Below are 16,063 nucleotides of genomic sequence, written 5' to 3' on the forward strand. Positions count from 1 at the left end.
ATCTCTGTTTTGATAAATGTGTTGTTCTCTATCTACAGACTCAAATGATGAAGACACAGAAAGACATGCAGCAGATGATCCAGGACAGAGTCAAGAAAATTCAAGACATCAAACACTCAGCAGAAGTCAGAAAAGTGAGTTTAAAATAGTTTAAGTAAAAATGTATTATAGATAATTTAGTTGTGGTATAAGCAATAGTAAAGCTGATTCCACTATGTGTTGATTGACCTGGTTGAGTAGAGAAACGCAGAGGAGGAGAAAGCAGCCCATGTTGAGCTCTTCACTGATCTCATCTGCTCCATTGAGAGATGTCAGACTGAACTGCTGGAGATGATGGAGGAGCAGCAGAAAGCAGCAGAGAAACAGGAGCAAGAGCTCATTGAAGATCTGGAGCAGGAGATCACTGAGCTAAAGATAAGAAACACTGAGCTGGAGCAGCTCTCACACACTGAAGATCACCTCCACCTCCTACAGGTTAGTAAACATCTCTCTGATAAATGATAATGCAGTATATGACACAATAACACTCCCCATGCTGAAGGATTTCTCCTCTCTCCTGCTGTAGATTTACTCATCCCTGTGCAGCCCTAAAAACACCAGGATCTGGCCTGAGATCAATGTGAGGACTTATAAGAATTTGGAGACTCTAAGGAGAGCTCTGACTCAACTGCGGGACACACTAGATGAGAAACTTAATCAAAGGGGTACGTCAAAATACAATGTACAGATACATATATTTATCATCTTTTAATATCAGTAATAAAGAAAGAGTATGGTTCAAGCTGAAATAAGAGAAGTATGTCATTGTGTGTTTGTGGCTCATTATCAGCACCTTACAGTTCTTCTAGAAGAGAGCAGGTCATTTTTATCTCTAATTTTAGAAAATATGTAGTAAATTCATCTAGTACTAGAAGGTTCATCCCTGTAACCACAATCAAGAGACTTTAGACAAACCTTACCACTTACCATTTATTTGTCTTTCAACTGTTCCATCTCAATTTTGTGAATACATGTCAGATCATATCAGTTTAGTAGTTGGAGAGAAGATTCTTGTTTGTAAAATTAAATGTAATTGATAAGACATCATGCTGAAATTACCTTATGTCCCCATTAGAAACAATTAATGTCCGTAAAGTACTCAATTTATAGCTGTTCTTGTAAAGATAAGAGCTTGTAAAAATTAAGAGCTCAAACACAAAGCAACATAGGTTTCTGCTTGATTCTCTAAATATCAGCGTAAGCACATACTTTGGTAGGATAAAAACATGATGTTTTACATTATTCTTTAAATTTATCCATAAAGCTTGTCTATAATTCCACACATAAAAAACATGTCAAAGATCTCATGATGTTTTATTGTCATGTGTCTCTACAGAGCTGAAGTGGATGCAGCAGTATGCAGGTACAATGTGCTGTTTGTGCTAGATTACATTCATAGGGGAGAGCAGGGCACAAACTAACACTTTTCGACTTTCTCAGTTTGTAAAAATCTGCATGGGGTTCAGAGTTTTCATATTAATTCACACGTCTAGTATAAATATGTGCCTTTGTAGGTGGGGTATACTGTAACTTCTGAGGGGCATGTTGTAACATGACCATATTATAGCTTAAAATGTTGTCTGATCTAATGAAAAAAAAAAAAAAATATATATATATATTTGAACTTTGCCACAATTCTTTCTCTGTATATAGTGTTGATATGGCCACTAGTTAATACCGCAAGTTATGTTATGCTAGTATGTGTGGAAATGTTTAAACCATGTTTGTTACAACTACTGTAACCCTGCGTTAGTTTGTGCCCCACTCACCCCTATACTTACAGCTTCAGTACTGCACTACAGTCTGATTTAAAAACTGATTAAATATTAAAACATCACATAATCTTTGTATTGTAAAGTTGTGATTCATATTCTTTGTTTTCTCAGTGGATGTGACTCTGGATCCTGATACAGCTCATCCATATCTCATCCTGTCTGATGATGGAAAACAAGTGAGATATGGAGACACTAAGCAGAAACTTCCAAACAACCCAAAGAGATTGAGTAGATATGCAATTGTTCTTGGAAAGGAGGGATTCTCCTCAGGGAGATTTTATTTTGAGGTGCAGGTGAAGGGAAAGACTGACTGGGATTTAGGAGTGGCCAGAGAATCCATTGACAGGAAGGGAGAGTTCACACTGTGTCCTAATAATGGATACTGGACTGTGGTTCTAAGAAATGGCAATGAATATAAGGCTGGTGCTGGTCCCTCCGTCCGCCTGTCTCTGAAAGTGAAGCCGCAGCGGGTCGGTGTGTTTGTGGATTATGAGGAGGGTCTGGTCTCCTTTTATGATGTGGAGTCCAGCTCTCATATCTACTCTTTCACTGGTCAGTCTTTTACTGACAAACTCTATCCATATTTTAGCCCATGCCCTAATGATAAAGGTAAAAACTCAAACCCACTGATCATCACACCTGTCAGTTATAATAAATTAATTTACCCCAATATGAACTAGAAACACTAAATGAAAATAAGGACTTTTAAGATAAAAATCTAAAACCATTCATATTTGCTGCAACTCAAATATTAAAAGATTTTTTTTTTTGACAAATGCTTTTTTTAAAATCAGTAAATGAACACAATTTTCCCCATCTCTACCTAATAAAGTGGAATTTCCTGTAATATATTTACATCAAAATAAACCAAACTATTGTAATTTTGATAAAACGTTGTATCATGATTGTTTGTCATCTCTAGTACCAAATGTTCTTTAATATAACTATGGTACATCAGTAAATACTGTATGATTACCGTACTCATATACCACGGTATTGTCACGCTCATGGACTGTCTTTGTGTGTTTTTCTCCCCACGACACATCTGATTGTCCCATTTGATTCACCTGTGTCTCGTTAATTACCTCGTTGAGTTTTGAATTTGTTTCAATTCCTGTCTCCTGACGATTGCTATAGACCCCTAGCAGACTTTATTAATTATGTCCTTGATTTAAATGGATTTCTTTGTTGATCGTCCTGTTCCTATCCGGAAACATGTAGGCGCTTCAGCTTACCATAAGCCAGCACTCTTCACATACCGTTCCAGTGAGCCCACTCCCTCAATTCCCCACTTTCCTGAGTTCTCCCAAATTTCTTTCCAGCCACTTCAGTCTCAAGCCCATCGGCCACTCCACAGTCAAGCCTGCTGGCTGCTGCACTCTCCAGCCCAAAGAGGGCTTCTGTCCCCACGTCAAGCCCAGAGAGGGCTGCTGTTCCCACATCTGGCCCAGGGAGAGCCACAGATCCTGAGTCTAGCTCAGAGAGTGCTCCTGTTCCTACATCGAGCCCAGAGAGGGCTGCTGTATCCTTTCATTTTTTTTTAACATAACAGCAATAATCTTTCAAATATATACACATTTATGTTTCTATTTATTTAAAGGAATAATTCACCCAAAAATGAAAATGATCCCTTAATTTACCCACCATCAAGCCATCTTAGGTGTGTTAAGTATGTTTTTATTATGTGTCTCTAGAAAGCCATTTCTAGCAATTTCATTGCTATTTTGTGTGTTTGAGTCATTAAAGATATTTTTCCCAGAGCTTGTAAAATCATAGTAGTGTTTCTCAGAGCAGGTTTCCACAGCTCATCTAAACCCTGATTTATGAGAGTGACAGGCGTCCCATAACATTTCAGATAACAGACCTCCTAAGAAATTGTACCAAACAATTAAGCTTTTGGGCATCTGCTGATCTCTTCTTCATGAGCTAATAGAAACATCAGTATCAATACAAACAGACACACATGAACCAAACACACCAAATACAGGGACCTATGTGTAAATACAGTAGGAGCTCTGGCATCACTGGAGTTCAGTGAGAGATTCAGAGAAACTGAAACTCACTGGATCAACAACAATACAGACACCTGAAATGATCAACCTCTTTAAACAATAGAATATTTAAAAGACCCTTGTGGATCTGGTAATCACAAGTAAGTTATAGAACTATAAAAGAAACTGTCCTGAGCAGGTTTGTAATGGAAGTGGTTTGGTTTATCATCAAACAAGAATTTAAAAGCTGAAGAGAACCAGGTTTAATCATGTCATATATGATTAGTTTGCACTGAAATTATATCAGTTAGTTGCACTGAAATGATATCAGAATTGTATTAAAAGTATGTTATTTGACTGGTTGTAAAGCAAGGTTTGGTGTATTTGTCATTTTGTCACAAAACATTAAGACTAAACAAACAGGAAATAAATGACCTGCAGACAAACTGAACACAAACCTGCTACACTGCAGCTGAAAATCACATTTACATTAAACATGATGAAAATTACTCTTGAACATATAATATATTTGTATATACTTAATAAAATATATATTTTTGTTATATATTTTAATATTTGAATTTATATCTTGATTTTGTGTCCTTGTGTTCCTTAACAAAAGAAAAAAAAAAACAGGAGATGGAGTACAGCTTATTTCTATACTCAAAAACAGAGAGAATGAATAAATATGTACATGAATGACTTACTGTAACGTTGCAAGTGAGATGAGAGGAGAGCGGATCCATTTGCATGCTTTTATTAGTGGGACGAGGCAAAGACATGGTCATACAGGCAGGGTCAGACAACAATGGCAAGCAGGTGTAACAAAGGCAATCCGTGAGAATAGTCCGTAAGAAACGAGCAAGAGTCCAATAGGCAGGCGGCGAACAGTCGAAAACGGGAAGGCCAGGCGAGAGAACTAAACACTGGAAACTAGGAAACTAGGAAAGCTAACAATGGAAACACAACAACAATCCTAATCACAATACTCCGTGCTTGCATGGGGAAAGACCGGGGCTTTTATAGTGCCTCTGATTGGCCACAGGTGTATGGCGCAATCAGCATGGTGGATGATGGGAGATGCAGTCCGGGGTGTAGTGCAACAGTCTGTGTGTAATAATGGAGCGAGAGCGACATCTGGTGAGCGGTCCGCAGAACCCCGACCAGATTCGTGACATAGCCCCCCCCCCCAAAGAGCGGCTTCCAGACGCACCAACAGAACAACAGTCCAGGGGAGCGGTGGGGTGGGAGGGAGACAGAGCAAGGGTTGCAGGACCAGGTCCATGCGGATGACCCGGTGACTGAGGCAGGACCAGCAGGGCAGGAACCCTCCAGGGCGGAGCAGGAGGCGCGGGAGCCCTCCAGGGCGGAGCAGGAGGCGCAGCAGGAGGTGCGGGAGCCCTCCAGGGCGGAGCAGGAGGCGCAGGGGCCCTCCAGGGCGGAGCAGGAGGCGCAGCAGGAGGCGCGGGAGCCCTCCAGGGCGGAGCAGGAGGCGCAGGGGCCCTCCAGGGCTGAGCAAGAGGTGCAGGGGCCCTCCAGGGTGGAGCAGGAATCCGCGTCATGGACTGGGACCTGGGGAGAGCAGGGACAGAGGAGGCAGACAGAACATGGAGAGAAGAAGAGAGTTCGTAGGCGGCCCTTGTGGCCGTGACAAGGCCAGGCATGGGTACGCTGACTGGGTGAGGATTATAGAGCGCTACCATCGTGCAGGGAGCTAGGACAGACATCCCTGTTTCATGAGGTTCTGCAGCCTCAGCTGCCACCTCCGGGGAAACTGCGGCGGGCATCACAGCCACTGGGGAAGCCGCGGTTGGTGCTGCCACCTCCAGAGGCTCTGCAGCAAAAGCCGCCACCTCAGAAGTCTTGATGGTGGTATCCGCAGCCCCTTTGGGAGAATCTGCAGCCAGCACTAACATTTCAGGGGGCACTGGCGCAGACTCACAGTCAGTCGAGATCTCTAGAGCAGACTTGAGATCAAACAGGGCCTCTGGAGCAGACTTGTGATCAGACGGGGCCTCTGGAGCAGACTTGAGATCAGACGGGACCTCTAGAGCAGACTTGTGAACGGACGGGGCCTCAGGAGCAGACTTGTGAACAAACGTGACCTCAGAAGCAGACTTGTGAACAGACGTGACCTCCGGGGCAGACTTGTGAACAGACGTGACCTCAGGAGTAGACTTGTGAACAGACGTGACCTCAGGAGCACAGTGTGCAGCCCACACGCACCAAATGGCAACCGCTATTAAGGGAAGAGCAGCAGCGGGTGGCAGGGTCTCTTTACTGGTGGGTTTAGAAGGTGCCGATGCCACTGGGAGGTTGGCTGCCCGCACTGACACCAGTGGTGGGTCCAGTACGCTGGCCATCATGACAGGCCATGCCCTTGGGGTGTCAGACGAGACATGGCGAAGCTCTGGGCCGTCAGACGAGATGTGGCGAGGCTCTGGGCCGTCAGACGAGACTTGACTCTTGTCGATCAGGCGTGTCATAACGAAACTCTGGACAGACAGTGGAGATGCAACGGGGCTCTGAGCAGACAGATGAAACGTGACCTGGCTCGGGACAGACAGACGTGACGTGACTTTGTTCTGGACGGACAGACGTGACGTGACTTGGCTCTGGGCGGTCAGACGAGACGTGACTTGGCTCTTGGAGATCAACTGAGACTTGACTTGGTTTGTGAAGTTCAGTAGTGACTTGACTTGATACATGAAGTCCCGCGGTGACTTGACTTGGCTTGTGAAGATTAATAGTGACTTGACTAGATTCGTGAAGATCGACTGTGACTTGACTCGACTCACTAAGACCAGTTGTGGCTTCACTTGACTTTACCTTGCTGGAACAGCTGTAGCTTGACCTTACTAAAGCAGATGTGGCTTGGCTTGACTTAACTGGAACAATTGCGAGTTGACTTGACTTTACTGGAGCAGCTGCGGTTTGACGTGATTTAGGAGGTGTTGTAGTGTATTGACTTGACTTAGCAGGATCTGCAGCTGTAATGTGACTAGATTCAGGAGCCGCATCTGGAAGGGTAGCCATGACGGGTGCAGACTCAGGAGCAGAAAACATAACGTGAACAGACTGTGGCTTGGCTGACATGGCGTTAGCGGGCGGTGGCTTGGCTGACGTGGCGTTAGCGGGCGCTGGCTTGGCTGACGTGGCGACGTAAGGTGGCTGTGGTTTGACAGACATGGCATGATCTGGTTCTGGAGCAGCAGACCTGATGTAGGCTGGTTCTGGCATCAGGGGCGTGACGGCCATCTTGAGTGGAGGCTCTAGTGTGGCAGCCATCTTGTGCAGTGGCTCGGGGTGCTCGGGTGAGACCTTGCTTGACCTTGAAGGAACGGCAGCTTTGACTTTTCGTGACTCAGGGACAGCAGTTGCAATCTGTCTTGACTTGGGGAACACAGCTTTGCTTGGCTCAGGAACAGCAGCTTTGACCTTGTTTGACTCAGGAACAGCAGCAGCTTTGAATTGGTTTGACTCAGGAACTGTAGCTTTAACTTTGCTTGACTCAGGAACCACGGCTGTGACTTTGCTTGACTTGGGGGATACGGCTGTGACTTTGCTTGACTTGGGGGATACGGCTTTAACTTGACTTGCCTTAGGAAGAGCAGCTCTGACTTGACTTGACGCAGAAAACACAGCTCCAGCTTGACTTGACACAGGAACAGCAGCTGTAGCTTGACTTGACACCGAAACAGCAGCTGTAATGTTGCTTGACTCTGGGGTGTCAGCTTTGACTTGACTGGACTCGGGAAACACAGCTTCAACTTGACTTGACTCGGGAGCTTGACTAGACTCAGGAAACGCAGCTGCAACTTGACTTGACTTGGAAACTTGACTTGTACACCCACAGTAAACGATGAGCCCACACACAAAAGAGCAAAGTCCATGAACGCGGCAAGTGATGTACGCGGACCCTTGCGTCTCAGCCTCGCTTTTAACAGTTCATTTAAACCATCACAGAATATTTCAGCGAGAATGCAGTCCGGGAGATCAGAATGATTTGCAATAGCTAGAAATTCACTGATGTGCTGTTCAAGTGTACGTGGTCCCTGTTTAAGTCTGAATAAAATCCGGGTTGTGTCCATACCTGTGTATTGTCCGTGTGTAAAGCTGCTGGATCCTTTTGAGACGGAGTATTCTGTAACATTGCAAGTGAGATGAGAGGAGAGCAGATCCATTTGCATGCTTTTATTAGTGGGACGAGGCAAAGACATGGTCATACAGGCAGGGTCAGACAACAATGGCAAGCAGGTGTAACGAAGGCAATCCGTGAGAATAGTCCGTAAGAAACGAGCAAGAGTCCAATACGCAGGCGGCGAACAGTCGAAAATGGGAAGGCCAGGCGAGAGAACTAAACACTGGAAACTAGGAAACTAGGAAAGCTAACAATGGAAACACAACAACAATACTAATCACAATACTCCGTGCTTGCATGGGGAAAGACCGGGGCTTTTACAGTGCCTCTGATTGGCCACAGGTGTATGGCGCAATCAGCATGGTGGATGATGGGAGATGCAGTCCGGGGTGTAGTGCAACAGTCTGTGTGTAATAATGGAGCGAGAGCGACATCTGGTGGTGAGCGGTCCGCAGAACACCGACCAGATTCGTGACACTTACACTCTTCTCATACTGTAATATTTAATATCTACAGTTCAGGAAGGTACAATAGTGGTGAAATGTCTAAACACTCCAGCTCATTTCTATTTTGTACATTTTAGCTAAAATTGTTTACTATAAAAAATATAATATATAAAAAATTATATATTATAATATATAAAAAATTGTATATAGATTGTAGTTGTAATGTTGCAGTGTGTGCCATTGCTAGTTTTCGATCTTGTAATAAACTACTTTTTTAAGATATCATTTAGATAATACTCAAATCATAGAATCACACACTGAAGATCACCTCCACCTCCTACAGGTCAGTGAACATCTCTCTGATCAATGATAATGCAGTATATGACACCATAACACTCCCCATGCTGAAGGATTTCTCCTCTCTCTGCTGTAGATTTACTCATCCCTGCCCAGCCCTACGAAAACTAGAGGGTACAGAAACTGGCTGGTTTCTGTGTCAGAATGACGGTGCATAAGAGTCAGGAATCTCTGAGTAGAGCCCCAACTCAACTGCAGGATACTCTACATGAGAAACTCACTCTAACTGGTGCGTCAGTACATGATGTTGTACACAATTCTTAAAATATAACCATAAATGGGTCATAACACAAGAAATCAAGCAGTTCAGTCAAGCACATAGAGGTTGTCAGATCAAGTCAGACATTTTCAGTAGTAAACTATAGGGGTTGGAGAATGAAACTGAAGGACTGGTCATTACAGTGTGGGAGTTTTCATGCCTATATTTGCAGAGCAGTAGCACAACTATACATAAAATATCCAAATCTATTCAACATAAAGGGAGACATTTCAAAAGATGACCAATTGTTGGTGCACGTCCTGTGTAACTAGGACACCAAGTCTTTGTAATTGACAGTCATGGTATTGTTGTGGCAAAACTGAAACGACTCTCACTGCTTAAGAGACAAACTCAGTCAATTGTCTTTTCATAAGTTTATTCTTTGCAAAGAAGGTCAGACAGTCATACAGAAACACAGGTTGCTGCAGAGTGCAACCAAGAAGGGAGGGCTCACTCCAACTTATATTTCTTCCCCAGCCTTCAAGGTTACATCTCCTAACTGGTAACTTTCCACACACGGTAAGAGTCAGATAAATACATTCTGCTACATCATACTCCCAAGATTCATAACTTTATATTTAGGGCCCTGTTACCCTTCACTCATGTCATCCTCACAGCAGGTTTAGATAAAGCAGACACTTACACAATATTCCATAAGCACATAAGATATGTAAAATGAACTTTTCTTCCACAGTATCTACAGTAATGTCAGCATACAACCATTAACTGTTGATGCAAGAGAACATAAAGCTTGTCTAATTACACACATAAAATATCTCAAAGATCTAATAATGTGTTATTATCATGTGTCTCTACAGAACTAAAGTGGAAGCAGCAGCATGCAGGGATGGTATGGGGTATGGTATGTATTGCTATTCAAAGGATTAGTTGTTTATATAGTTTGTTTTTAGAATCAAATAGAATATTCAAATAGAATATTATGAACAGAATATTCAATAAATCATTTTATTGCACAAAATGTTATTGCACAAAAAATTACGGTGGTAGGCCGCTGACAGATGAAAATACCTTGATACATAATAAAACTTTGATTTCCATTCATGGTATATACCACAGTACTTCAAGGTACCTAAAAAAATACCAAATCACAATTTTAGTGTGAAGTGTCAAATCCACTGAGGAGCCCAGAGTATATCAGGAGAGACTTGGAGAGTCATGGTAAATAATCCTGATGTGTATTGTGTGTTATGTGTTTCTTAATTGGTTCACTATCTAGGCTATAAACACAAACACTGAGATTAATCTGATAGAAACATCACCCACACTCATGAACACAATACACTGAAAGGTGTACTACAGGTGTAAATGCAGGAGGAGCTCTGACATCACTGGACAACAGAAAGTGAAACTAACTTGATCAACAACAAAACACCTGAAATGATCAACGAAATATTTTTTGAGCCGTAAAAAGACCCCTGTGGACACATCTGAAACTCACAGGTAAGTGATAGAAATGTAAGAGAGATTGTCCTGAACAGCTTTCTAATGGAAGTGGTCTGGTTTAGTCGGGTTTAGGTCAAAACTGGAATAAGTTAGAGATGGGTTTAAACATGTCAAACACTCAACTACTTTAGTAGATTACTGCAGTGAAATGGTATCAGAATTGAATTTAAAGTATGTAACTTGATTTGAGTTTGGTGTTGTCATTTTTTCATACAACATAAAGACTAAAGAAACAGGAAGTAAATGACCTGAAGACAGACTGAACACAAGCCTGCTACACTGTAGCTGAATCACATTTACTCAAAAGATTAAAACTACACTTGGTCACACAATACATCTGTTTAGTTTATGGTAATATATTTATTTGTAGCTAATTATATTACCAGTACTTTGTATTTCCTGTTTCTGATTTTAACAGCATGTCATAGTTCCGACTGTTTAGTGTGTTTAGTCTTTATGTTTGATGAGTTTACAGTGTTTCATAAGGAGCACTTCTGTTTCTCTCATGAGATTGTAACACTTAAATATAAACATTAAATGGTAATACTTCGATTTGATATTAAGTTTTATAGAAGTGAACATTTCCTGTTTAGAGAACTTTAACATACTCTTTGTTAGAAAAGCAGTAAATAAAAGCTCTGTTAAAAGCAGTAAATATTAGTTTACAAGTGCGAATGGACTGTGTTTCTTGAAATAAACTGATGTGAAATAATAGAATAAAGAGTAAATTACCCTAAACTTTTGAAGCAAGACTTCATTGATACCCGAGTGAGATACAGGTGCATCTCAATAAATTAGAATGTCGTGGAAAAGTTCATTTATTCCAGTAATTCAACTCAAATTGTGAAACATGTGTATTAAATAAATTCAGTGCACACAGACTGAAGTAGTTTAAGTCTTTGGTTCTTTTAATTCTGATGATTTTGGCTCACATTTAACAAAAACAAAAACATTTTTAGTGAATTGTTGGCCTTCTAGAAAGTATGTTAATTTACATTTGGTCAAAATGTATGCTGTACACATTGTTATTGTTGTTTTTTCTTTAAAAGGCTTGAAGAGGGAAAGAACAATGGCAGAATCTTTACCAACATCAACAAAAGCAAGAGAAACCAACAGATCGAGTCAAGGTAAATCTCCATGTAAGTTAACCCAGTAAATAATGAATTAGTGCATGAATGACTTTCACTCTTGTCACAATATTTAAAATGTACAGCTCTGGAAATTACAGTATTGTCAAAGTTCTTCAAACCCTTTGTCTCTAGATACTCCTTACAATCAAGCAGCTTCATAAGGTGCATCACAGGTTTCTATCTAAACAGTTCTTTTGCTTCTCTGTCTGCTCTTACTCTATTAAAAAATAATAATCAGCATCAAACTATCAGAAGAAAGGTAAGGTACCATTATATGATTTAAAGGTCCACAATAGGTATTTAGTTTACAATTACTAGGGATGCAAACTCATCAGTGTGAAAAAGGTGACACACACAAAATACACTTCTACAATATTTTAAAGCCTTTATTATTTTTTTAACTCTACAATTGTGCAGTAAAATTCACTTTAAATATTCACTTTTCATTCATGGAGATGACAAGAAAAAAATCAGCCAAAAATCCTGGTGGAAAACAAAGATTTTTAAGATGAAAATGACATGAAATTACCATTATATCCAGTAGATGGCACCTGAGGATCACGCATTAGTTTCATGTAGCCAAGTCTTTGGGAAAAACAGTTATACATCTGAAATTGATGCAGTCACCACATAACTAATGTCTGTATTGTCAAAAATGTACAGGAGTCAAAGGGATATCAAATTAAATGAATTTATTAAATACAAAATATAAAACATTCAATTCTGGTTAATACTGATATATATAGCCAAAATGTAAATACACAAAAGTACAAAAATAATAATAATAATAATAATAATAATAATAATAATAATAAAATAATAAAAAATAAAAATAAAATAAAATAGCAAACAAAGCAATATAAGATTGTAGGATTTTGTCATGTTTAAGTTGTGTGAAAGTCTTTAGTACATCAATTGAATCTGTAGTAGGCCTCATTCATGAAACACAAGCAGAACAAATTTTCGTGTAAACCGTTCGTAAAGCTATTCTAATTTTTGAATTCATGAAAATGTTAGTTTTTTTCAAAACGTTAGTTGGTACGAAATAAATGTACACCTGCTCCCTACCACGTGTAAATGGTGCGTAAAATGTTCTGTGTTCTTTTTTAGCAATCTGATGACAATGAATTTTGATGCCATAACAAATACTAGTTCATTTGCCCTTGCCCTCTTTTTTTTTATAGCCGAGTTGATAATTGTAAAACACAGCACTCGTCACTGTCACTATTTACCCAGCCGTAAATAAAGGAGAAGTCAATACTGGTTAGTGCTTTTTATATTTAGTATTTTTAATTCTTAAAAATGAAATGCTAGTAATACATTGCCACCGTGGATATTCGAAATCATAGCAACCAAAGCATCTCAGCTGGAAAAAAACCAAAGCGGTCAATTGTGCCACTGGCTAGCCGTTTTCAGAAGAGCGCCTGACATTTTTTGCATCTGACTAAAAACTCTTTGTGTAGATGTAATTCATAGGTGGGGATTATGCTAATTGTGAATGAGCGTGCATGTGCGCCCTATTTACGAATGATTGGAATTCATTAACATACACGTTTAACCATCAAATTGGACGTTTACGAAGCGTTTGTGAATCCGGAGAAGAGTTTTCGGGAAGGTCTGTAATCAGAAATTACTCATATATTTATGCAAGTTTCATGAATTAGGCCCATTGTCCATAGCTGAAGTTGGCTGAAAGCAAATGAATATTCCAAACTCTTGTAATGAAAACACGCCACAGCTCTCAAACACCAGACTCTTCCTAACCAGGAACAGTCAAAAAAAGTCCAGACTATGGTCCCGCATCGAACTTTCAATACATATTCAAACTGGACCATGATGTGGTGACCTCACCAATAAATAATTCTTCTAAAATGCATACAAATACACTGTCCCAAACTCTTAGCATCAGTAACATAGGCCATACATACATGTACCATCTCTGCAAAAACATCAGTAATGTCTGGTTCTTAGCTGGTCATGTTGCTGGTCAAGGACCAGCATAAACCAGCAAAAGACCAGCATAACCAACCAGCGTCCCAGCATCAAAACATACCTACCAGCATATGCAGTTTGTTTCAACAGGGAGAGCTTAAAAGGTACATTTTTTAAGTTTCTTTCCGAGAGTGCATGTTATATACATTTATTTTTTCTTAAAAAGGCTTGAAGAGGGAAAGAACAATGGCAGAATCTTCACCAACAAAGAAAGCAAGAAAATTGAGGAGACGGAGTAGTGAAGAACCTCCACGTAAGTCAATAACCCAGTAAATGTGACCCTGGAACACAAAAGCTCTACACAATTAGCTGAAACATTCTACTGATCTCAACACACTAATGACTGGCAAGTCATGACTGGACAAATTCTGCTGAAAACAAAAAACAACTCCAAAAAACGCAGCATCTACCTGCGCTCCCACAGTCGCTCCTGCTCCACCAAATACAACACTGTGGACAACACTGGTGCTTTTACATATTAAAACATTAAGATTTGTTTAATTTTCTTACTTTGTGCTTAGTATAACAGAAAACATTAGCTTTCCTGACACTATAAAATATCAAGAGTGCAAAATAGACACACTCCCCTTACCCACCACAGACACACATTGACGAACTGTGTGACTGTAACAAAGCATGTTTTTTTAAATGTGTGAAATTAAATCAATAATTCAGCCACAATGCAGTAAAACATACACACCAAAGAAGGGTTACACTCTAAAACATCAAGAGTACAAAACAGACACACACACAAGTGAAACACACACATCTTATTATACACATACAAATGATCTGGTGTGGCTGTAACAATATGGCAAAACTGATGGCCAGAAGACTCAAATAAGAGGTTGAAATCAGATTGATTAACCTCTGATAAAGCATTCCTATTCATTTTTGTTACTTTTTTGTTGAATTTTGACGTTATGAGTAACAAAATGTCTTTCTCTGTGTTTAGGTTTGACTGTAGTAAAATTAATGTCAAATTAATATTTCCAAACCAACTTTACAAAAAGTTGTCTTTGAGAATGTCTAAATATATATCTGAATCAAAACTTAATATTTTTTTTTTTTTTTTTTTTTTTGTCTTAAAACTAGAAATTATTGGTCTTTTATATAGAGCTTACTAGTGGCTAAACCATGGAATTGCAGATGTTTTTCTTTTTTTACACCCACCAGATGGCACTGATCTGGATTCAAAAATTTAAATTTAAAGGCATTCTCTCTTTTTTTTAATATGAAATACTGCCATATTTGAAAAGAAATATAAAAATATTAGAAAAAATGCATAAATATAAATTAGTACCATGAAATTCTCTCAAAATACAAAATAAAAAATATATTTGTATTACTGATTTTTGTGTACAAAAATATATTACAGTGGTTTTACTGAAAAAAAAAAGGTTACATTTTAGGTCACTTTTGACCATGGACAACACAAGTGTGACCCCTATACGAACAATAAAAGCCAAATTGTAAATAAGGTGCGCACATACTCAAACCCAAAACAGGGCCCAGGTGCAGGACAAAAAAATCAACAATTAGCAAAAAACACAAGCGTAATGTCCGCACACTGGTACGTTTCGACCAGTGGGTCTTCGTCAGGTACACAACAGATAAACTAAGGTACAACTCTTTATAGATATCAGCTGGACATCCTAATTAGAACACGTTCAACCATTACGTCTACTCCCACAACGAAAGAGAATTTTGAATTTAAACCAACCTTTAATACAGTTTCCAATTACATTACACAATCAGCACTTTACTCATTTTTCACAAAACTCACATACATACATAAAAACATTGCAAACTCCAAGTTGTCATTGACAACTTCACACAGAGCACTCTTACAGCACCAAATCGTTTCAAAACACATAAGATCTCCCATAGTTAATATAATACCGAAAATCAATCAGAATTCTAGATTTCACACAATTAAAAAAAACTGTTTGTAAGTTACTACTTACATTTTGTTCAATCTTAATTTTGCGGGTATCATAAATTGACATTTTTGCTTCACCCACAAGAAAATTCAACAACTGACAACAAAATCGATGTTTTCGCGTATATTTAAATCCGCAAATAAACACTTTCAATGAAAAAGTCTCATCAAAACGATTAAATAAATCACTTAAAACTTTAAACAATGGATAGAGTCTATTACAGTACACAAAAGTATGATATACAAAATATAAACAAAAAGGGCATTCGTCACTGCTACCTGGGTTTAAAACTGAAACAAGAGCATTTACAGCTATAGCGCCATGAAGAATTCTCCACTGTAAGTCTCCTACTTTCTTTGACAAAGGAGATTTATACAAAATTCTCCATTCTGGCTTAACATTCTCTCCTAAATGGAGAACAGCACGCCATGGAGTATCAGCTCTTTTATGTAAAACACTCTTATTAAAGGATTTCACACAACTCTTATATACAATTCTTCCAGATACAGAATTAGGCCCCATTAAA

At 39.5% G+C, this 16,063-nt stretch overlaps 1 protein-coding gene and 1 long non-coding RNA gene across 2 annotated transcripts; both read left to right on the plus strand.

The window, feature by feature from the left end:
- Positions 1-42: 42 nt before the first annotated feature.
- LOC127158704 (zinc-binding protein A33-like) lies at positions 43-2,733 on the plus strand. The gene is made up of 5 exons (XM_051101728.1): positions 43-134; positions 241-474; positions 566-704; positions 1,376-1,402; positions 1,926-2,733. The coding sequence occupies exons 1-5, from the start codon at positions 45-47 to the stop codon at positions 2,492-2,494; spliced, it is 1,059 nt and encodes a 352-aa protein (XP_050957685.1). The 5' UTR covers positions 43-44; the 3' UTR covers positions 2,495-2,733.
- Positions 2,734-10,348: 7,615 nt separating this feature from the next.
- LOC127158703 (uncharacterized) lies at positions 10,349-13,919 on the plus strand. Its single transcript, XR_007826248.1, has 3 exons — positions 10,349-10,469; positions 11,522-11,611; positions 13,761-13,919. It is a non-coding gene; the product is annotated as an uncharacterized LOC127158703 (long non-coding RNA).
- The last annotated feature ends 2,144 nt before the right edge of the window (positions 13,920-16,063 follow it).

This window comes from Labeo rohita, unplaced genomic scaffold (assembly GCF_022985175.1).
Source record: "Labeo rohita strain BAU-BD-2019 unplaced genomic scaffold, IGBB_LRoh.1.0 scaffold_1655, whole genome shotgun sequence".
In the NCBI taxonomy this organism is placed as follows: Eukaryota; Metazoa; Chordata; class Actinopteri; order Cypriniformes; family Cyprinidae; genus Labeo; species Labeo rohita.